This window comes from Chelon labrosus, assembly GCF_963514085.1.
Source record: "Chelon labrosus genome assembly, chromosome: 13".
Classification (NCBI taxonomy): domain Eukaryota; kingdom Metazoa; phylum Chordata; class Actinopteri; order Mugiliformes; family Mugilidae; genus Chelon; species Chelon labrosus.
This window is the reverse complement of record NC_140346.1, coordinates 23,784,416-23,804,835: the sequence shown is the minus strand read 5'-3', so window position 1 is coordinate 23,804,835 and position 20,420 is coordinate 23,784,416. Positions and strand designations below refer to the sequence as shown.

Here is a 20,420-nt window from a genome sequence, read left to right as displayed (position 1 = left end):
TTAGAAACTCTTCATCACCTTAAACCTTCTGTTCAGTGTTTGCAGCTTCAAGTAATCCACAACAATCCCATTTATATTAGCTTGGCTCGGTGAAAGAGTGCCAGCTATAGAGACATGATGAAAGCCCTATGTTAAAATACCTCACCATGACGTTCAAAACTAATTCAATTATATGCATGACCAGTTCAATAGACCTACAGAATTAGGTTATTGTCTGAAATGGTGGGGGAAAAAAAAAAGAAAAGCAAAATAGCAGTAAATCATGTGCGAATGGAGTGTAATGTAAAAATGAATTTCATGAAGAGTTGCCAAAATGGGCTTTAAGAACAAGGGATAACGGATGATTTCTGCAGTCATCTTCCAAGCTATTTACTCTTCATCAACTAGAGAGCCTATTATTATGAATCTTCAAAGGTATTTCATCAATGCTACTGCGCCTTCAGTGGAGAGGAAATGATGGAGGGCCAAGTAGGTCAAACAACACAAAAGATTCAAGAACAACGCAGCGGAAACTTTTATTTTTTTTTGTCCAAAATACACATGTATATGCAGACTGCATCTACTGTACGTATGCCTTCAGTCATAAGAACTGCTTGAATCATTAAATAAAGGCTACATATTCGGGTTTTGATCGATTGCTCATTGCATCCAACGCAGGCTGTGAAGAAATCTGTGAAAAGTCAATATGTGTGTACGATAACCATGAGACTCCAAAAATGCTGTCAGTGAGAAACAGCCTCCAAGAGCAGGCTGACTGATTCATGATCTAGCTACTCAGTGTCTGCACAAGTATGTCAACAGTAGAGATTTAAGTGCACAAGTCTTTTAATTACAATTAATGAAAACATTAGGGCACTGAAATGCTCCGAGGCAAGCAAGCAAAGGGAAATGAATGCCACCATCGCCACAACCTTCACCTCCTGCACCATCTTCTGTCTGCAGTTTTGTGATAACGATGTTTGGGTCACTGCGTCCGCTGAGGAAGGAAAGCGCCCCGGAAATTTCCAGATCTGCAGAATCTTGATCTGGTGAACCATCTCATTGACATGGAGCTGAAATTAGTGTCCAAGCAGGCAGGATAATTACCTCGCTTGTATTAAAAAAGCAAACTCAGTGTAGCTTGGCACTGTTGCTAATGTGTAAGTAAAAAGGAGGTGCCAGTGATATTTGCCTTGTTTTTTTGGTTTTTTTTAAGAATTTCTTAGGCTTAAGTGCTGACGTGCAATTTAGAGAGTCTTAATGCATGTTGAACACACTGAAAAAATATTTGCCCTTTCAGTGTTTCTTAAAGAAAACAGCATAGGTAAACCACTTAGACTCCTGAATCTGATCGTAAGTCACAAATGTCACACACTATTTCTGTGTGAAATAAAATGTTTTTATTTTCGTAAACATGTTCTGTTTCTGTTAGAGGAGAAGATGTTGATTTCAGAAGAGGTGGTCCATGCACATTTTTATAAAAGAGCCCCCAGTGTTAGTGCTGCAGACTTTGCTCGCAGCAGATATTTTGACCTCTCAAATTAGGGGAAATAGGTGCATTTATGGTGGCTCTGTCCCGTCACGTTAGCCCAGTGAGCCACGACAGCAAACCAGCATGTACAAAAGCACGACTATTCCTTAAGCGGAATGCAGCCATCAATGAAGCTCTTGCGCTTTTCCTACTGCTACAAGTCAAAATACCTGCTGTGAAAAAAGCCCATGCTGGAGGGGGAAAGATCCAAACATCAAAACATTTCAAGTTCCGGGCCAGATCACTCACTGGGTCCAGCTGATCACATTCATTTTCTGAACACCACAAGTTCCCAGTAGGAGCAATAAGAGATGACGGACGTGATACAAGTCTGGGAGAAAGGATGTCTATGAACTGAAGAATTCACTTTTTTCAGTGCAAAGAATTGAAATGTATAAATATTTTAAAGTGTATTCCAGTTGCCTCGTATTGCCTTATACATGTTCCTTTTCTGTTAGATGAGAAGATGTTCATTTCAGAGGAGGCGGCCCATGCACATCTTGACCTCTCGAATTAGGGAAACAGGTGTATTTATGGTGGCTCTGTCCCGTCATGTTAACCCACTAAGTAAACCAGCATGCATTTTTTTTCATTTCAGACACAAAATGCTGGAGTTTAGAGACACCAGAGGATAGAAAAAAGCCTTTGTTTTACCCTTAATGTGCTGTACTGTTTATCTATCGGTAGGTAAATATGTAGCATATGGATGGAGACTACAAAAGCTGCAGATCAATTACAATAACAGAGTTAGTGTAGCTGCTAAGGAGTGGTCTAGACTTGACCTGGTGTGGTAACTATTGACTTGTCGTGACCAGGGGTGGTGTTAATGACTTACCCCTACATCCTCAGCTATAGTACAGGTGAATGACATGGCCCCCCTGCTTACTGCTTATTGCAAACAATGAAGTTAAACTACAAGAATGTCGACTATGGCCGCGCCTGCCAAGTAGCTATCAGCAATTAACTTCTGATGGAGTGAGCAGGTGGCTATCACTACGCCGCTATTTTCTGCTTCATAGTCATATCTCAAGGAACAATTTTATCATGACCGTAGTCAGCAGTCATTTTTTGGCAATTTCAGGATCATACGCTGGAAAATCACAAGTGCTTTTCATCAGTTCACCTACTCAGGGGACGGAGGAAGAAGACATTCAGTGTGCAGCAGCAAGCAAATGAGCACATTTAACATTTCTTGATACACTGCCTTAGAATTGGCGCCTAAGCATTTCTAAGTCAGTCTTTGGGACATGCACCTTGTCTGCCGTCATATATACAGGTGTAGAGGCACAACAATTAAAGCCTGAAGCGACTCACGAGAAAGAATGGAAAAGATACGACGTACCTTGAAAGTCATCTGTGCATGGAACAAAAGGTTTAGAGGGAAAACCAGCTGTCTTTGTTGAAAAAAACATTACAACAGATTTCTTACAAAAAATGTAAATCTATACTCCAATGATCAGCTTTATTAAAGCTGTTAAGTGCATCATCATGGCAGTGATAAATCTGTCCACAATCAGACTAATCAATTAAACAATAAAGACAGTTTAAGTAGCTGCGTTGTTGCAGCTGCATACAATTCATAATAACCGACTAATGATGAAAGCCTTAGCTTTCCTGTGGAAATGCTAAAGAAGGGTTATTAGACCCAGAGATGCAGAATGAAGGGTTAGAAGAGGTCACTCATCCTGAATTAGACTCATCCCAAGGGACGAGCCAGAGATGTGGATGCACCTAGGGGTCAAGCTTTTCTCAGTAAACACAAGACCTCGGAGGACTTAAAGTCTGAAGGTCTTCCACTCGGCCCATTAGAACGCTGACAAGTAAGTATCGAGCAGAACGAGACCAGCAGCAGAACCGTCAGTTCGGCAGCATCTCCCGGGATAACAGAGGCTTGGGCTAAACTTCTGTTCAGGATGTGGAATCCCTCCACGTGGCCGTGTCCTCGTCTAACATGTATTCCAACAGTTAGCATTACCAGAATAAATATGGTTTTAAAAAGTGTAGAGGACTGTGGATTGTTTCAGAGTTTCAAAAACCGCTGCAATCAATTACACACATAGAACCTTTCTAACCTTTTAATATCATAAAGTTTAATCTCGATGGTTGATTCGTGACAGTTTTCATAATGTTCATACTATTTGATCCACATAACAGCTGAAACTGTATTCAAACATATCATACCTTCATTTTATTTTTGCTTTTAGATTCAAGTTTTGCAGGTTATGTTTTTAACATCCTGAAATCACAGATAATATATAAGGCTGCAATTTAAATAATTTGGGTTATATAATACTGCCATCTGCTGGTTTCTCAGTCAATCCACTGCCTGTTGCCACCGAACTCTGGCCTTGTCTTCATGTTGTCCGTCCTTCTTTTCTTTCATAACACAATATCATCTTGAAGTACACTTCACAGAGTCTATTACAGGGCTAGGATCAAAGTCTTCATGAGAAGGCAGCGTAGAAAGTGTTTATTTTCATCAGTTCATTTTTAAAAGTCTGAACTCTGAAACACTCAGGGTTCAATCTAGCTTGAGGAGATCGTTCTCAGTGGTATTTCCACAGCATTAGATGGTGGACGCATTACTGTATGCGAATTACTGTACTGGAAGATGTTATTAGAATCACGTGGGAAAATGTCCATCGATAACACACATTTGGTGCGACCCCAGAGAAATAAGATTAACATAAAAATCTTAATGAATGTGTTTTTAAAATTTCCATCTCAGTCTTACGGGGCTAAAAGCAAGGCTCCTGTTCAATAACAACCATTTTTAATTGCCTGAGTGTAATCCACAATAAAGCACAATTTATCTTACATCCAATCATTAAAAGAAAGACTTGCCACGTTATCTATAATTCATGAGAAGAAAATTTCAAAAACTGATATCCAGCATGCTGTTGACCATGTTGTCTAATTATTAAAGTGGTATCAGACATGAAAATCCTCTAATAGCGCAGTGGTGATGCTTCCAGTTGAGGAAAGAAACACCTACGGCAAGCTGTGATCTGTTGCACATTCAGGGGTATTACAATTGCAAATATAACCGAGGTCCTTGAGAAAACTATCAGATAAAAATCTTTTTAATGCTTCTTTTTGAAAAATATGCCTACTAACTAAAAAGAGTGAGAACATTGCTTTTCAAATGACATAAATTTTCTATCTGCCTTTTATCCCACTGAAGCCCCAGGTGTAACGGCTTGAGTATCGTCCATAAAAGGCTGCTAATTTATTTCGGTTTATCAGGCACGTATGACCACAAATTCAATTGGTGTGCTTCCATGTGGCAATAAAAATGAATAATGAAGGCAATTCAAAGTTATTTTCAGGAGAAGTGACTTCAATGACAAGTCAGCAGTCTAATAACGGTATATTTATTCTCTAGGTCTGACCACTACCTTCCTTCAATGCCAAAATACATCTGAAAGATATCACAGCAGCCTTTCTCATTTAAGAACTGGTAGAGCTGCCCAAGGTCCATGTGATTACCCCTGTTCCCATGGGGGTCAAACATTGCCTCTTCAAAGCCTGTGAATTTGCGCAGGGAGTCCATACTGTCAACAATGCTGCTGTCCTCGCCCTCGCGATGAAGGGGAATGTCCTCCCGGTGTCGAATCATGATCTTCTTCCATGTCAGAACCTTCACTCTGCGAAATGGGAACACGAATTTAATAAAGCCGACACCTAGAGTAGATTTCTGGCTCTGACAGTTGCTGCTAAAAATAACAACACTCAAGGTACCTGGACCAGAACTCCTCGCAGGCAGATTGAGGTCCTTCCACACATACAACACCAGGCTTCCCGGGCATGCTGAATCCTGACAGGCCCAGCTCCTTTGACCACTCCAAAATGTTCTTTCTTTTCGACTTGTTGTAAATGTGGTGACTGTAGATCCACAGTCGGCTGAACACTTCCTGCGGCCGCGGAGAGGCAGACTCTTTCTTCTGGGTCGGTGCTGCTAATAAGCTCTTATTAATGAAGAGCTGCAGATTGTCTTTAACCCAGTCCACAGCAGCAAGGACACATACTTCCCCCTGGCAGTTTTCCATGAGATACGCAGTGAGCTGCGCCTGGAGCTGTGTCTGCTGGGCCCTGCTGAGCCCTGAACACCTGGAGGATGAATAAAGCATGTTGTAATAAGAGAGCATTTAAGGCCACTTGGAAATTACATTTTTATCTTTCGGAGGAAAAATTGTTCATAGAAAATTGCTATGTCGCTTAATAAAGTCAAATGCACTACACCGTGGCACAAGAAACAAACAAAAACAGCTTTTCAACAGGTTAATATGTTGCATAATTGACTAAGTAACTATTCACACAAGTGGTAAATTATTAGTTTTTCAGTTTTGCATTGGAATACACATCTCACATATTTACGATTACAGTAAATGCCTTTCAGAATACAAAAATATATACACTGTATGTACAACAACAGGAACATTTACAGTGGGATGGTGGTGGATTTGATGTGTTCATGGGGGGGCCTTGGCAATGTTCAGCAGACGCACTGCGGATGGGAAAAAACTGTTCGCCGTGCGAGTGGTGCTCGATGGATCGCAGCCGCCTGCCAGAGGGGAGTCTGTTTCCATGCCACCGTGTGAACGCTCTGTGCTCAGTCCTTTAGATTTCTTAACTTCCATGGAAGCGGCCATATAAATAGAAAATAACATCGCACTTTAAGGCAGTCACTGTCCCTTGTCATTAATTTGTTATGACTATGGAAAGAACTATGTTTGATTTTTGAAAACGCATACACCCAGCTGAGTCTAATCTGCTAATCTTACAAACAAATGTTGTTTTTACACACGTGAACAGTGGATAAGGGCTTACCGGACTGTTATTTCTGGTAACACGCTGGGATATTCAGATGGATAAGAACAGGATAGTATGAACTCCATCTGAGTGGGAAGTCAAAAAAAAAGCACACAAAAATAAACTTATTAACAATGCAAATTAAATAATGTGATTCACAATGGCATATTATGGCAGTCTTAGTCGGTTACCTCCTCCATGCTTGCAGGGTTTAGCTTCTGTTTGATGAGAAACTGGGGTCTGGAGGGAGGAGGGCTGTCTGCTGAAGCTGAGCCCTCCACATAGTCCCTGAGCTCAGCAAGTGACAGCTGGTCAGTGAGCTCCAGCTCCTCCTGAGTGGGGAACATGCTAGTTAGCAGCTCAGTCTCAGCAAGCTGAGACTCAGCCCACTCCAAGTGAGACATGTTGGTAAAGCCAATGTAAAGGGTCGACCTATGTCACTGTTGCAGCTATTTAAGTGTTAAACAGCTTCCTGTCCACGTCGTTAATTACACATGCTGTCATTTCGGCTAACAAGTGGCATGTTATTTTACCTAGTTATCAGCTGAACATAACGTTTAATTCTCTACATTAAGATGTCATCAAGTTTCGAAAAGAATAGTCTTCAAATACAGTCTAGTTTAACAAAAGGAAAACGTTAACTACTAGTGTCCCGTACCGTGCCCTAGCTAAATCGAGGCTTGTTTCCACTCGGACTCATTTAAGCGACGCACACAGGAAACACACGGAGCGAGCAGCAGAAACTGTGGCACCGTCTCATTTTGTTCCCCTGTTGTCTGCATGTGTCAGCTGGGCTTTTTTTGCCAAATCAGCGGAGTGTGATTTATGCTATTTTTAAACTTTTTACACCAATTTTCTCAACTGCAAGCTTGCATTTTATGTCTGAACTCAACATTTAATCATGTCCGACTTTGACGAGTCATCCGCACAAAGTAAACGAAACTGAAAACGGTGAACGTTTTTAGCCTTCGTTTGTGACAGTAAGTAGTTGAATGGACCATGAGGATGGTCTTGGGGTTTAATGTAACATTATTTGCTGTTTTCTTCTGTCCTAGATTGTACTGAGACTAAAATGTGCGTGTAGCATTATAAACCGGTGTATTTAGTAGCCTAGCATTGATGTCTGTCTGTGTTTTCTGATTTCTGTAATTTCCATTCATCTCTTAATGTGCTTAGGTGAAAATGGGAAAGAAAAGGGCAAAGGACAAGAGCTCCAGAGAGGACGATGACATTGACCTAATAGGTAAAAAGATAAATCATCATATCCATGTGATATAACAACCTGTGGGAGGCCTAATGCTTTTCTTTCTTTCTTTTGTCTTCACAGCCCCATCCTGCAGACATATTAAGAAGGGAACAGACCAAACTCTCCTGAAGAAACTTTCTAATTCTGACTGGACAAGTTGTCAGGATTGTAAGAATGAAGAAAATAAGGAAAATATTAACACCACTCTGTCTGAGGACCCTGAAGAGGAAACAGAAACAGTGGGGTTGTGGATGTGCTTGAAATGCGGCCATAGAGTGAGTTTATTCTATGAATTCATCATTCAGAGTTTGACAATGTATAAAGCGACTTTCCTCCTAAATGAATGCACCTGTTCATCCAGGGATGTGGACGACATTCTGAGAACCAGCACGCCATCAAACATTATGAAACTCCGCGGTCCGATCCACATTGCCTCGTGATCAGCTTGGACAACTGGAGTGTGTGGTGAGTGTTTGGCACAAAGGCATATTGTCATTTGAAATAAGTTCCCTTTTTTGGTTCCCTTTTTTTTTTTTTTTTAATGTGCTATCCACCTTGCAGGTGTTACATATGCGATGATGAAGTCCAGTACTCCAGAACGGGGCAGTTGGCTCAGCTGGTGACCAACCTGAAAAAACAAACCTCTGCAGATCCCACAAAGAGACCACAGAAAAGTAGTTACTATAAGAAGGTTTAACTCTGTTTTTTAATCGAAATGTGTTATTGGAATTACATGCATCTAAAAAAAATCATGTCCGCCGTGTTTGCCCGTGCAGGAGTGAAGGAAGATGACTTGATGGAAGCTGAGCAGAAGACCGAGGCTGTAAAAACAGAGGAGAGTGACAACAAGGAGAACAAAGAAACGCTAAAAGAAAACGAGGATCAAAAGAAGGAAAAGAAAAACACCAAGAAAGATAGTGTTGGAAAATCACAAAAGTACAGCACACCTGAAGAAAGTTGTAGCGTTTCAGTAAAGGGTCTGAGCAACCTGGGAAACACCTGCTTCTTTAATGCAGTCATTCAGGTAAGACCACTCTATATGGATGCTAGTCGTATGTTAAATGAAAATGATTAGTAATTGCAGTCATTGTCTTTTCCAGAGCCTCTCTCAAACTCAGCTCTTAAGACAGACTCTCAACAAAGTGACAGAAGAGAAAACGAATCTTAACATTAAGCCTGATGTCTCCTTGGATCTGGTGCGTTGTTATAACTGTAAAGACATTAGATTTATCCTACCTAATATAGAGAGTTTATTACTTTAAAACATTCTTTTGTTATGATTGCAGGAGCCTGTTGTAGTGCAGCTAGACCAGCCTGGATCCCTGACTTTAGCTATGTGTCAACTGCTAAATGAAATCCAGGAAACCAAGAAGAGTGTGGTGACGCCGCGGGAGCTGTTCACACAAGTTTGCAAAAAGTGAGTAAACCTTGAGATGGAGGCAGAGCTCAGCCTTGAGATAAAAGACGCCTCCTAGCATCGCTGCACTAAGCGTTGTTCGTCATTTCATCTCGTCTCCACAGGGCTGCCAGGTTCAAAGGATTTCAGCAGCAAGATAGTCAGGAGCTGCTGCGCTACCTCCTGGATGGGATGCGGGCTGAGGAGCTCAAAGTGTGTATTTAATTCAAAACAACGGTTCTTCAGAGGTAATAATTTGCATTTAAAGACTGTGTTTGTCTCCACAGAGAGTAAGCTCAGGGATAATGGATGCTTTGAAACAATCTAGAAAAGGCACAGATGAAGAGCAGCTGAAAACACTAGTAAAAGGTAACCGACCTAGAAATGAAACATCTTTTAGTCTGTGTCATTCCTGTACAGTATACAGTTTTCCTATACCAATAGTTTTTGTATTTTTTTGAGAAATGTGGCCCTCTGACGATTAAGTTCTGATTTCAGAGTACGAAAAAAATGGATGTCCAAAAAACTTTGTCGACCAGGTCTTTGGTGGAGAGATGACCAGCACTATAATGTGTCAGCAGTGTAACACGGTTTGTATTATAGCTATAAATGAATAAATCTAACAGAAGAGCACCGTTTGTTTTATGCTAAAATTACCTGTGCTTCGCTCTTACAGGTGTCTGTAGTCACAGAGATGTTTTTGGATCTTTCCCTTCCTGTGTCTGATGAGGTGAAGCAGTCATCAGTAATTTTCAACAATTTGTCAAGCAGTTCATGCTTTATTTATATTACGTGCCCTCATGTGATAACATATTACAGGCATACAGAAAGAAGAACCAAAAAAAGGGAGCTCAGAAGAGCAGCGAGTCGAGCCAAGACGGCAGAAACAGCCCTGCTTTGACCAGCAGTAATGAGGACGTTCCCACCGGGACCGGCAGCAAGTATCAGCAGAAGAAAGCCAAGAAGCAGGCAAAGAAGCAAGCAAAGGTATTTCCGTGAACGAATATTTGTCTTAATTCATCTTTTTAATCAAACATGTGAAGTAAATAGTCTGATTTGTGTCCTTGTTTGGACCTACAGCATCAGAAAAGGCAACAGAAGCTCGATGGCAGGGTGACTTTGGACTGCCTCACATCTCCGAGCCACACAGAGAGCGAACAGATAGATGCTACTGCAGATGCAAAGGACATGGAAAACGGTGACACTGAAGCACATGAAGAAGCCAGTGTGAGTGAACAAAATCCCACACCAGTCGGCGTGTCTGAACAGGACCAGAAGACCCTTGACACAGTCCCGGTTGAAGAGGAAGAGGAAAAGGAAGAAGACGAGGATTCAGTGACTGACTGTGACTCATCAGCAGTCAGCAACCGTTTTAACGTCTTGTCAGATGAGCAGAACTCAAAGGACAAAAGCGTATGTGATGAAACTTCAAGCATGGATCACGAAGAAGAGGGGGACACGGAGCTTGTGAATGAAATGGAGAAAGTAACCCTGGACGATGCCTTTATTGAGGAGTCCGATGCTATGGAACAAAGCATGGAGAGTGCAGACGAGATGCTAGAAGAGAAAGAGTATACAGTAATAAACCAAGACCCAGAGCTGGCCTTCCATACGCTGGCTGCCAGGGCAACCCCAGAGAAACAGGAGTGTTCAGTACAGTCATGCCTTTTTCAGTTCACAGAAGTGGAAACGCTCACACAGAACAACAGCTTACTGTGTGTCACATGTACTAAACGGCAGGTGAAGAAAGAAAAAGCTGGAGGTATGGAGAATGTTTTAATAACAATAATTTTGTAGGCCAATTAAATGGTATCTGGTCCATCTTTTTTTTTAATTTTTTTTCATCTAAGCGGCTTTTTATTTAGTGATCTAAACATCAGATTTATTTGTGTGTGTTAAGGATCCAAGAAAAACGTCTATACGGATGCCTTGAAGCAAATGTTGATCTCGTCTCCCCCACCTGTCCTTACCCTTCATTTGAAGAGATTTCAACAGGTAAGACAGTTAAAGATCAAATATTTAAGGAGGATTAAAACCTCGTTTTGTTTAAATGCTTTTTGTCTTTTGTGAGAATAACATTTTTTTTCTTTGTCTTCTAGAATGGATACAGTATTTGTAAGGTGAACAGACATGTCCAGTTCCCCCTGATACTGGATCTAGCTCCTTTTTGTGCAGTTAAATGCAAGGTAAGCATGGGAAGGACGCCTTTTATTACATATCACACTCTCATGGGTCTGTTTGTAAGTATCCGAGCACTAAAAACAATTGTTTCTCAACAGAATGTGGCAGAGGGAGACACTCAGATTTTGTACAGTTTGTACGGTATCGTCGAGCACAGTGGAACAATGAGGTCGGGTCATTACACAGCCTATGTGAAAGCACGACCTGATTGTCCTAAACTCTTATCAAATGGACTTGCAGGAGAAGGTACGTGAACTTGGCCACGACAATCAATGGTAAAATAACTTGATTTTAAACCTTAAATTATCTCTGTCGACTCATCACTTTCCTCCAGGAGCAGAGCCACCCAGAGGATCCTGGTTCCACATCAGTGACACAAGTGTTCAGCCCGTGAGCGAGAGCAAAGTCCAGAGCTGTCAAGCCTACCTCCTCTTCTACGAAAGAATCCTCTAATAGCACCATGCCACTCACTACTCAGGAAATACAAATAAATTAAACTGCTGCTTCAGCTCCATCATGCAAGGGATCTCAAACAGGGATGAAATTATTTACTGATTTTACAGAGCTGTTGACATTTTCGTCATAGTTTTTCAAGCGTCAAATGGGACACTAACATGTTTCTCACGGGAGACGAAATGAAAGTCAACATGGACATGAAACTGACAAGGACAACGGTTGGGAACAATAATCTGGAAATATATCTTTTTTATATTAATGTCGTGTAATTAAATAATTCAAAAAATGTTAAACTGTTCTGTGTGCTGCTTGGCTGTCAGTTTCTTACACTGAGCATGCGCACTAAGCGCTAATAATGATTTTCCTGGTCCAGATTGTCACATGACCAGAGCGAAGTCGGTCTGACTCCGGATCTGTGTGTACCTAGCGTTTACTAATGGCATTATTATCCAGCTGACATGGCAGGTTAGTGAACATTTTACGTTTTAAACATTGTGTTTACAGCGTAAAGTTACTGTTTCGGAAGGTTTTTAGCTAACAACTCGAATATGTGTTGACTCGACGCAGTAGTTCCAGCTAACGGTTTGGCCTAGCGTAAAGCCCTTCCGTTTGTATGACATTTATGACCATTATTAGTGCCGTAATAAACATTTTATTAGAGGTTAGTAACGTTACGTACTGGTCTTTAAGCGAGATATTTATGCGCTTTTCCCCCCAGGCGCTGTTGAGTAACTTGGCTAAACATGAGTCAGCATTTTAGCGATAAACTTGATGTGCAAGAGTTAACATTTAATCCACCGCTGCCCACATTAGGACACCGATCTTCTCTGTTAACTGTTCGCTAAATTAACTTTATTAAATCTACAAGGGGCAGCAGTTTAGCTGATCCTTCACCCTGTCAGGTTGGTGTAAGCAGAAGTTACTGTAGTTAGCTGACATCATCAAATTTTAAAAAAGTCCAGAGGAACCCGCTGGAGCATGTTGTACCAGGATGGGTGACCCAGTTATTATTAGTGATGCCATAACATGCTACTCCATGGACATTATTATGTTTTGTAATTGATGAAATACTATTGCATAAATTGCACATTGCAGTTATAAATAATTAGCATTAATCTGAGTAGGGCTGCAGTCAATTATTCTGCATGAAAGTGGATTATTTGCATGTGTGGGACGTTTCCAGCTGCAAGTAATATCACTCAACTCAACTTTTATTTATAAAGCACTTTAAAAACAACCACAGCTGAAACAAAGTGCTGTTCACAGGTAAGACAAACTATTAAAAACAGTAAAATCACTGTTTTATCAGTGTTATAAGACAGTAAAATGTTAATATTTGAATTTTTTACATACTACTAAAACTCATTTTGCACCTTTTGAGGTATTTTAGTAATGTTTGGCTACCTCTCACATTTAAATATAAGTTTTTCTACCAGTTGTTGTGGCACTTAATCAGTCTTGGTTTGTTAGATATCAGCAAGCTGTTAAAAAATGCATGTCCAAAACCTGGAGATATTAATTTTATCACAGAGGAGTCAGAATGCCAGACTGCTCCTTAAAATGTCTGTACTTGCACATTAAGCTGCTCACTTGTTCCTTAAATTGTCCCCCGTTTCAGTTTTCTGAATCTGAATTGTCCACAGTGCCCTATTTTGACAAACGCTATAGTTTAACCGTCATGTTTTGCTTTCTCTCTCTCTCTCTCTATCTCTCTCTCTCTCTCGCAGGCTGAGTTCATAAGAACCATGACGCTCCAAGCTTCTCGCATGTCAGTGTTCACTTTTCAGTCTGCAGTGCACAGCGCCCACGTCCTCCAGTGTCTCAATGACCAGAGGCAGCGGGACGTCTTGTGTGATGTCACGGTGCTGGTGGAAAACAGGAGTTTTCGGGCCCATTGCTCCGTCTTGGCCTCTTGCAGCGACTACTTCCACAGCAGGTTAACCGGTGTCACCAGACAGAATCCCATTATTACCTTGCCCGATGAGGTTGGTGCCCTTCGCTTAAGATGAATTTACAGTGTCACTATTAAGGTATCCAGTTGCTCTCTTCTGAATATAAGAGCGTTTATTATTAATGGACTTCCGGCTTCCTAAACGAAGGTGCCCATGAATCGTTGTCGTGTAAATTTTCTCATTGGCTGAAATGTTACGTTATGATACCACATTACATTCTATATAGTTTGAGTAACCCACAAAACATTTTAAAGTAAAAATAAACTCTATTTCTTCTGCTCCTTTATAAGCTCGTCAAGTATTGTTGTATTATTTTATAGTGGCACAAGGTTCTATTGTGATTCAACAATTTGCTGCACGTCTTTTCCCCACAGGTGACCGCGGAGGGGTTTGAGCCTCTGCTTCAGTTCGCCTACACATCAAAGCTGCTTTTCACCAAAGAAAACATTCACGCAATTCACAGCAGTGCCGAGTTTTTAGGATTTCACAACTTGGAGTCAGCATGCTTTGATTTCCTCATCCCGAAGTTTTCTGAAGGCAAAAGAACACCACAGGAGGTCAAGCAAAGAGTCTGTTGTCGGAGCCGGGATCCCAGTGCCAGTTTTGGCTCCAGTGTAGAGAGTAGCCAACCAGAGTCTTATGCGTCACACAGCTCAGTGCCTTCAGGAGATGATGAACAAACAGGCTTCTCATCACAGTGTCCTCAGAGCACACAGGGTCAGACGAACAGTGGGGAGGAACACTTCTGTTTGGAGAACTGTGGGCCACAAATGGCCCCCTTGTCTCTGGAGTTAACAGGAAGTGGTGTGTGCCCCATGTTGTCTTTGCCATGCCCAGACTCTGACAAAGCAGGTAATCCCTCTCAGTTTTGTGAAAGAGATATTTTAGAGATGGGGAATGTTTGTAATGAAAGTGAGTTGAGTTTGGCACACTGTGGCTTACCCTGTGAGCTTCCAACCCCAGGGGAGGCAAATCCGCCAGAACTCATTGAGCAAGCAGGCACAGATATTAAACAGACTGTTGAGACGCTTGGTGCTGAAAGCAACTGTAACCCCAGCTCCTGTCCACTCAAGATATCAGAGGTGGATGATTGCAATACAGTATTAGAGCAGAGTGAGGCTCCCCTTGAACAGGGAATGACAGGTGATCTCTCAGACCCTACACTGACTCCTCTAAGTCATGAAGAGCCGTTCGGGGAAAGGAGCCGCGAGGAAAGGGAAGTGGCTGAACATCTGGCAAAGGGGTTTTGGTCTGACCTGTGCCCATCTCAGGTTCCACCGCTGCCCCTGGATCCAGTGGACCAAAACAATCTGGCAAAAGCAGCAGATTTTCACTGGCTTAAGCAGCTGGACTTGAGCTCCAGCGTTGGAGACTGTCCTTTTCTCAGGGACCTTGGGACAGGTGATGAACCTGCTACACACGCTGACAACTTGTCCCAGGCAGAGAAGAGTCCCTACATGTCCTCCTCGCTCAACTCTGGGGATGACTCAGACCTGGACACAGATGGAGACACTGAGGCCAACAACAAAAGAGCAGCAGAGGTCATTGCAATACTAAGCTGATGTTTAATTATTTAGTAGTTATTTGTAGTTAAAGGCCATAACATAACTTCTAAACCTCTGCTCCACAGATTCAGCTCCCGTTCCCAGTGGAGCAGATCACTGCGCTGAGCCGAAGTGCATTCCAGCAGCTTTTGAGACAGCACAACCTGACTCAGGATCAGTTGGAGTTTGTCCACGATGTCCGTCGAAGGAGTAAAAACCGCGTGGCTGCGCAGCGCTGCCGAAAGAGGAAACTAGACAGCATACACCAGCTGGAATGTGAAATCAAAAGATTAGTAAGCTGACTTGCATATGTCCTGTTTTCTCAATGTGTTGCCAAACATGGCATGATTCATTTTCCTGAGCTATTAGTACTTTGAGACTTTTATTGACCTCTAGTGGTGCAATTTGGTGCAAGTACTTTTGTCTTCCTTAAACATGTTGAACACTAGGTTTGTAAACCACCCACTTAGCACTTGGAAAATGGTGAATGATTGTTTTGGGTGTACAGATGGATCAGACCCAAATATTAAATGTTTTTGGCTGATGAAGTAACATCTTCTCATATCTTCTCAACAGAAAAGCGAGAAAGAGCTGCTGCTGCAGGAGCAAACAGAGCTCAAGCAAAATCTTGAGGAAATGCAGAAGAGCCTGCGCGGGCTATGTAAAAACGTCAGCATCGACTCTGGCTCTGATCAAGACCACTTGCACCTTCTTGCCAAGCTCTCCTCACCAGACTTTCCCATCTCTTCCCCTGGCCCTGAGGGAAAAAACAAAGAGTCGCAGATCACCATTGAAATGGTAAGTTGTGATAAGTCAGTTTGCGAACAAAGCGGGCCACCTGCAGACGCTGTTCACGCCAGCGCACCACAGGCCAGCACAGAAGATGCTGGATGCCCTGTTCCTTTGCTCAACGCCTGTCTGGACATGAACAACAGCTTATAATTGGACTCCTTTCTCGTTTCTAATTATGCAGGACCACAAGGCTAATGGTGGACCATGAATGAATACTGTATTCCTCTTTTTGGATTAAAAAAAAACAGGTTTCCTTAATATTTTACTGAATTATTTCTGCCTGATTAAGGTATCTTAAATTGACACTGAAATGTGAAACATTTCCCTTTCTGGATTTTACTGTAGTAAACTGAGATTTCAGTATTCATAATTTCTAAGGTGCAGGCAATTTTCAGGTAATTCCCAAGCGTTTCCATCTGTAAATTAGGATGATGTTTCGTAAAATGAAGTTTTTCTCAGGGAAACTCACAACCTGACTGTGTTTTGAATCTCGCTGCACATCCTCGCCTACGTCAACCCGCTCATACACACATTTATGAAAAGGAGAGATTCCTTTCTCATTTACGCTAAAACGCCTACCATTACAATCAGTATGATTTCATGTTGTTTCTTTGATTAAATATGCACGTCACTAACTGAACTTTTTAGACTAGCTTAATACGGATAGTTTGAAGGAATAACTGTGGAGAAAATTGAGAAATGGTTATAGTGTGTCTGAAATGTTACAGCGGAACATGAGAAGTTATGTTAATTGATGCAAAACGTGCCTTATGCAGTAGTATAGTACGACTTCTGAAAGATAAAGGTGTTTATTTTTTATTTTTTTGCATATTCTTGTCTTAAGCACTGTTGCACATTAACCCAGAGCTAATATGGATGGCATTATCTCACATTTAGGTCTGTCTGCATGTTGAGTATTTTATATTAAATGCTTTCATGGATAACAGATTTAAATAAACGACATTTGTTACCAGTCATTGTTTTATTTGAACACACTGGAAGTTAACTCTGTTTTTATTTAAGCACAGTAACAGAGTTTGTCCAGTAGATGGAAGTACAGCTCCACCTCACCAGCTAGGCTCACCATAAACTTACTGACTGCAGTACCACAAGAAGACTATTCCTTTGCAGCTTTTAGTGAGATTTCTTTTATAAAGTTTAATTTTCACTCCAGGTGTTGAGCTTAAGAAAAAGTTTTGCAGCCTTCAAAAAAGTTCAGTGGTGTATAGATTTATTAGTTTTACAGTGGTTCTGATAATACTCATTAGTCGTAGAGAGGACTTAAATAAGGGTGGAAATGAAAGGCAAACTCAGATGAGGCTGATAAGTGACTTACTATGTAAACAGCCAAGAGACTCTGCAGACAGGAAATTAAAAAAATTAAGGCGTACATGACAGCCATCCCTGTAATCCGTCTGTCCAAACTCAGACGTGAGGCTTGTCATGCTGACGGAAGCCTTCTCACTTTGAAATTAAATATGTTTTCTTCACAATATTAGACAACAACCGACCTATCTACACAGCCTCACACCGTGCTTTCATGTTTATATAAGTGGTGCACATCAAGAGACTGGCTTCTTTATAAATGCACACACTACTACTTTGCAGACTGGGCAGACAAGATAAACTGTTGAGTCATTGTTAAACCAGTTCCACATGTAACAAGAGGGTTGTGTGTCCTCAAACAAACTAGATCCTTCTCCTCTGCTGTATTACTTTATATTGGAAGCCTTCTCTATAATCACCTGAACCCCTCTCTTCCATCACAGCACACCAGTTCTTATGCAGAGTACACGGTGCTTTTCATGCATGGCTGGGTGTGGAAGTCATTACAGGTGAAGACATAAGACCCGCAAACTTATTTTTAAAAAAAAGAAAAGAAAAATGACCGTGATTCCTACGTGTTTATTACTGCAGCCTTCACCATACCACCACTATTTTGCTGCATATCCTAGTAAATTACACGTTACATGAAAACCTATTGTTGGTTCTTTACTGGGTCTGCAGACCATAACCTGAATGCCAGGCTGAGGATGTCCACCCTTGAGCTGTCAAGAAAAACAGGGATAAACATTTGTTAAGTTTCAAATAGTTGGGACTCCACCAAAGCAATATTGTGACGCTGTCATGAGTTCCCTCTTCTCATTTTGGAGCGGAGAGAGTGTCTTTTATCAGACTTTGCTCAAACAAACTGGTATTAAAACAGAGAAACTGCTTTAAGAAGGTCTCGTAAAGCTGAAGAAGCAATTTTGTCAAGATGTTTTTTTTCTTTTTTTTTGTCCTCTGATATGAATTGTTTTTTTTGCGTCCGATAAAATAGCTGGTGTAGCACTTGGGGACGTTGACAGAAAAAAAAAAAGCAATCTCATTGTGTTTTTCCTCGGGACAGAATCCTCAAGGTTAAAGTGGTAATTACACCAGAAACCCTGAAGCGACTAATAACACTTGTACCTGTCTCTGAGACCCAGACTCACACACATACTTAGACTCACAAAGCTGTGGCTCTAAACTCGACAAGTGGGTGAAAGTCAAAGGGATTAGATGATGATAATGCTACAGATATTAGATATGATCCGCCTGTGTTGCCATGACACACATCAGGACAAAATCCTTGTTGTCATCACCTTCAAAAACACCACAAAGCACCATGAGTTGGACCTCCTTATGAATTTCCTTCTCAAAAATTAGTATTCTTCCCCAGTGCGTTGATGTGTGTGTCTTTTATACACAGTTCAGACTTGGGAGCATTGTGGTGCAGAAGTAAGATTATCCTCTCTCTTCTGCAAGCTACACAGGACGAGAGACTTGATTTGAGGAGGAAGCAGCTGTGCGGCATGGCAAGGTCAGGGGCTCGTAATCCGCGGCCTCATTCATGCGAGATTAAAAACCTGCTCCGAGTTCTGATTAAGAACGCAGGGTTAGAAGATTAAAGACCAGCAAACAAAATGAAAGCAGTTAAAGCCCAATCCTGGAATTCATCAGAATACCAAAACCTTAAACTGTCATAACGTGAGATTAATGCAAAGCCCCCTTGAACTCTGTCTTTATATATCTTGTGTGTCAGGGCCTATATTTTCTTTTTTCCCCCAAAAAAAATCTAGATGAAGATCTCTTACTTTGTTCTGTATTCTTCCACATCTCTTTTTTTTCTCTACCATGTAAATATTATCAATATAAACTGGCTCAGTTTGAAATCAAGACCTGAACAAGACCTTTTAGTTTATTTTTTTTAGATTTGTTTCTGTTTTAGTAAAGTGTTTGTGTGAGTTTGGTGTAGTGATTCCAGTCATTATCCTCTGACTGGCAGACTCCAGTATACTTGGTTAGAAGAGATTAGGAAACAGGAGGTGACTAGAAAAAAACAAAACAAACCAAGGATTAGAAATTAAAACATCTGGAAGCCATCTATTGCTAAAGCAGAAAATTATATATGCTAATAAAATAGACGCTATTTAATGTGACGCTCTTAACTTTCCCTGCAGGCAAATTATTTTAGTGACACAGGTACAGGCTCAATATAAACTGAATTATAGCCTGTAGATACATTCCTGTTTACATCAAGAATGAGCCTTTCTATATTTAAATAAAAAATGCACCGACTTCTGCCCTGGATTCTGTGAATGCACGACCAAGAAGCGGGCGCTCGTATAGTTTTGCCGTTTCCCTCAGCACAGGTCAAAATCCTGGAGAACGACACAATACTTATAATCAATCCCAGCATAAGGTCCGTGACCTTCTTGCGACACAACATAAGTCTTATAATCTGCTGAGCTACAGTATCCTAACTGATTACATGGCGAAGTGACTATGAACTTCATTTGGGGGTGGTGCAGAGAACGGGGCTGTATCCTATTGACAGGATTATATGAATGAGGACCATAATACTGTAATCTCCCAGAGAAATGAGAGGAAGCATGCATGAGGGGATACGTGCCGACCCCGGCTAGCTAGCACCCTGAACTGCAACAGTCAGATTAACAGCTAGTTGTGCGGTGACAGATTACACTCACACTTTTTTTTCTTATCTTAACAATTGTCCCTTTGTTTTGCGTTTAGATCACTGGAGTCACGAGGAAAAGTACCTTTCGGGACAAGATGTCTCGGCGAAGTCACACTGTATCAGAGTGTGATTATTTAACTCATAATTCATGGGGAAATTGTCAGACTTTATCAGCGTCGAGAGCCAACTGGAAAAGCACAAACGATGCCCGCAATTCTGCCAAGTACATTGGTTTTTAATTAACTTCGCTATTGTGAGAGATTCTGCAATGAATCATTTTTTCAGCTTAGCAGTGCAGAAAAGAAAAAAATCCACAAAGCTTAAAGGAAGCCGTCTTCCTTCAAACAAAGTGGCACGGTGTAGGTTATTCATGCATTTAATACGTGTCTGTGTGTGATGAGGACTAAAAAAAGGTTTCCTGTGTTTGCCTGTATTATAATCAGCCAGCGTGAGTGTTACAATCAACAACCCAGTTGATGACCAGGTCACTCATACACTTCAGCGCTATGCTGGTGGTTGAAACTGCTTCTA

The 20,420-nt window shown here is 41.3% G+C and overlaps 3 protein-coding genes across 5 annotated transcripts; 2 read left to right on the top strand and 1 right to left on the bottom strand.

Moving 5' to 3' along the window:
* Nucleotides 1-3,504: 3,504 nt before the first annotated feature.
* On the bottom strand, nt 3,505-7,005 carry rwdd2b (RWD domain containing 2B). The gene is made up of 4 exons (XM_084559059.1): nt 6,514-7,005; nt 6,341-6,408; nt 5,252-5,620; nt 3,505-5,157 (listed from the first exon to the last, which is right to left on the bottom strand). Exons 1-4 carry the CDS (start codon nt 6,724-6,726, stop codon nt 4,905-4,907), a joined length of 903 nt encoding a protein of 300 aa, XP_084415185.1. The 5' UTR covers nt 6,727-7,005; the 3' UTR covers nt 3,505-4,904.
* A 108-nt stretch (nt 7,006-7,113) lies between these two features.
* usp16 (ubiquitin specific peptidase 16) lies at nt 7,114-11,876 on the top strand. 2 transcript variants are annotated; one of them, XM_084559055.1, is made up of 18 exons: nt 7,114-7,302; nt 7,499-7,565; nt 7,650-7,843; nt 7,930-8,033; nt 8,130-8,242; nt 8,345-8,592; nt 8,669-8,764; nt 8,855-8,985; nt 9,090-9,177; nt 9,252-9,333; nt 9,463-9,554; nt 9,641-9,694; nt 9,784-9,951; nt 10,045-10,726; nt 10,865-10,959; nt 11,064-11,150; nt 11,244-11,391; nt 11,480-11,876. In XM_084559055.1, the coding sequence occupies exons 2-18, from the start codon at nt 7,505-7,507 to the stop codon at nt 11,596-11,598; spliced, it is 2,562 nt and encodes an 853-aa protein (XP_084415181.1). In that variant the 5' UTR covers nt 7,114-7,302; nt 7,499-7,504; the 3' UTR covers nt 11,599-11,876. The 2 variants fall into 2 exon arrangements, with proteins under 2 accessions (XP_084415181.1, XP_084415182.1); XM_084559056.1 differs by lacking the exons at nt 7,114-7,302; nt 7,499-7,565; nt 7,650-7,843; nt 7,930-8,033 and having other exon boundaries at nt 8,130-8,259.
* Nucleotides 11,877-11,960: 84 nt separating this feature from the next.
* On the top strand, nt 11,961-18,461 carry LOC311498457 (transcription regulator protein BACH1-like). Of its 2 annotated transcripts, XM_084559058.1 has the most exons (6): nt 11,961-12,066; nt 13,329-13,586; nt 13,928-15,094; nt 15,184-15,390; nt 15,674-15,895; nt 16,071-18,461. In XM_084559058.1, the coding sequence occupies exons 2-6, from the start codon at nt 13,347-13,349 to the stop codon at nt 16,095-16,097; spliced, it is 1,863 nt and encodes a 620-aa protein (XP_084415184.1). In that variant the 5' UTR covers nt 11,961-12,066; nt 13,329-13,346; the 3' UTR covers nt 16,098-18,461. The 2 variants fall into 2 exon arrangements, with proteins under 2 accessions (XP_084415184.1, XP_084415183.1); XM_084559057.1 differs by having other exon boundaries at nt 15,674-18,461.
* The last annotated feature ends 1,959 nt before the right edge of the window (nt 18,462-20,420 follow it).

What these genes read in the sequence shown, in the direction of transcription:
- rwdd2b (XM_084559059.1), bottom strand. Translation starts at nt 6,726, where the DNA reads ATGTCTCACTTGGAGTGGGCTGAGTCTCAGCTTGCTGAGACTGAGCTG. An exon ending in ACCCTGCAAGCATGGAGGAG is followed by an intron (nt 6,409 to 6,513) that starts GTAACCGACTAA and finishes CTTCCCACTCAG; the next exon opens with ATGGAGTTCATACTATCCTG. An exon ending in TTACCAGAAATAACAGTCCG is followed by an intron (nt 5,621 to 6,340) that starts GTAAGCCCTTAT and finishes TTCATCCTCCAG; the next exon opens with GTGTTCAGGGCTCAGCAGGG.
- usp16 (XM_084559055.1), top strand. Translation starts at nt 7,505, where the DNA reads ATGGGAAAGAAAAGGGCAAAGGACAAGAGCTCCAGAGAGGACGATGAC. An exon ending in CGATGACATTGACCTAATAG is followed by an intron (nt 7,566 to 7,649) that starts GTAAAAAGATAA and finishes TTGTCTTCACAG; the next exon opens with CCCCATCCTGCAGACATATT. An exon ending in CACAAAGAGACCACAGAAAA is followed by an intron (nt 8,243 to 8,344) that starts GTAGTTACTATA and finishes TTGCCCGTGCAG; the next exon opens with GAGTGAAGGAAGATGACTTG.
- LOC311498457 (XM_084559057.1), top strand. Translation starts at nt 13,347, where the DNA reads ATGACGCTCCAAGCTTCTCGCATGTCAGTGTTCACTTTTCAGTCTGCA. An exon ending in TTATTACCTTGCCCGATGAG is followed by an intron (nt 13,587 to 13,927) that starts GTTGGTGCCCTT and finishes TTTTCCCCACAG; the next exon opens with GTGACCGCGGAGGGGTTTGA. An exon ending in ACAACAAAAGAGCAGCAGAG is followed by an intron (nt 15,095 to 15,183) that starts GTCATTGCAATA and finishes TCTGCTCCACAG; the next exon opens with ATTCAGCTCCCGTTCCCAGT.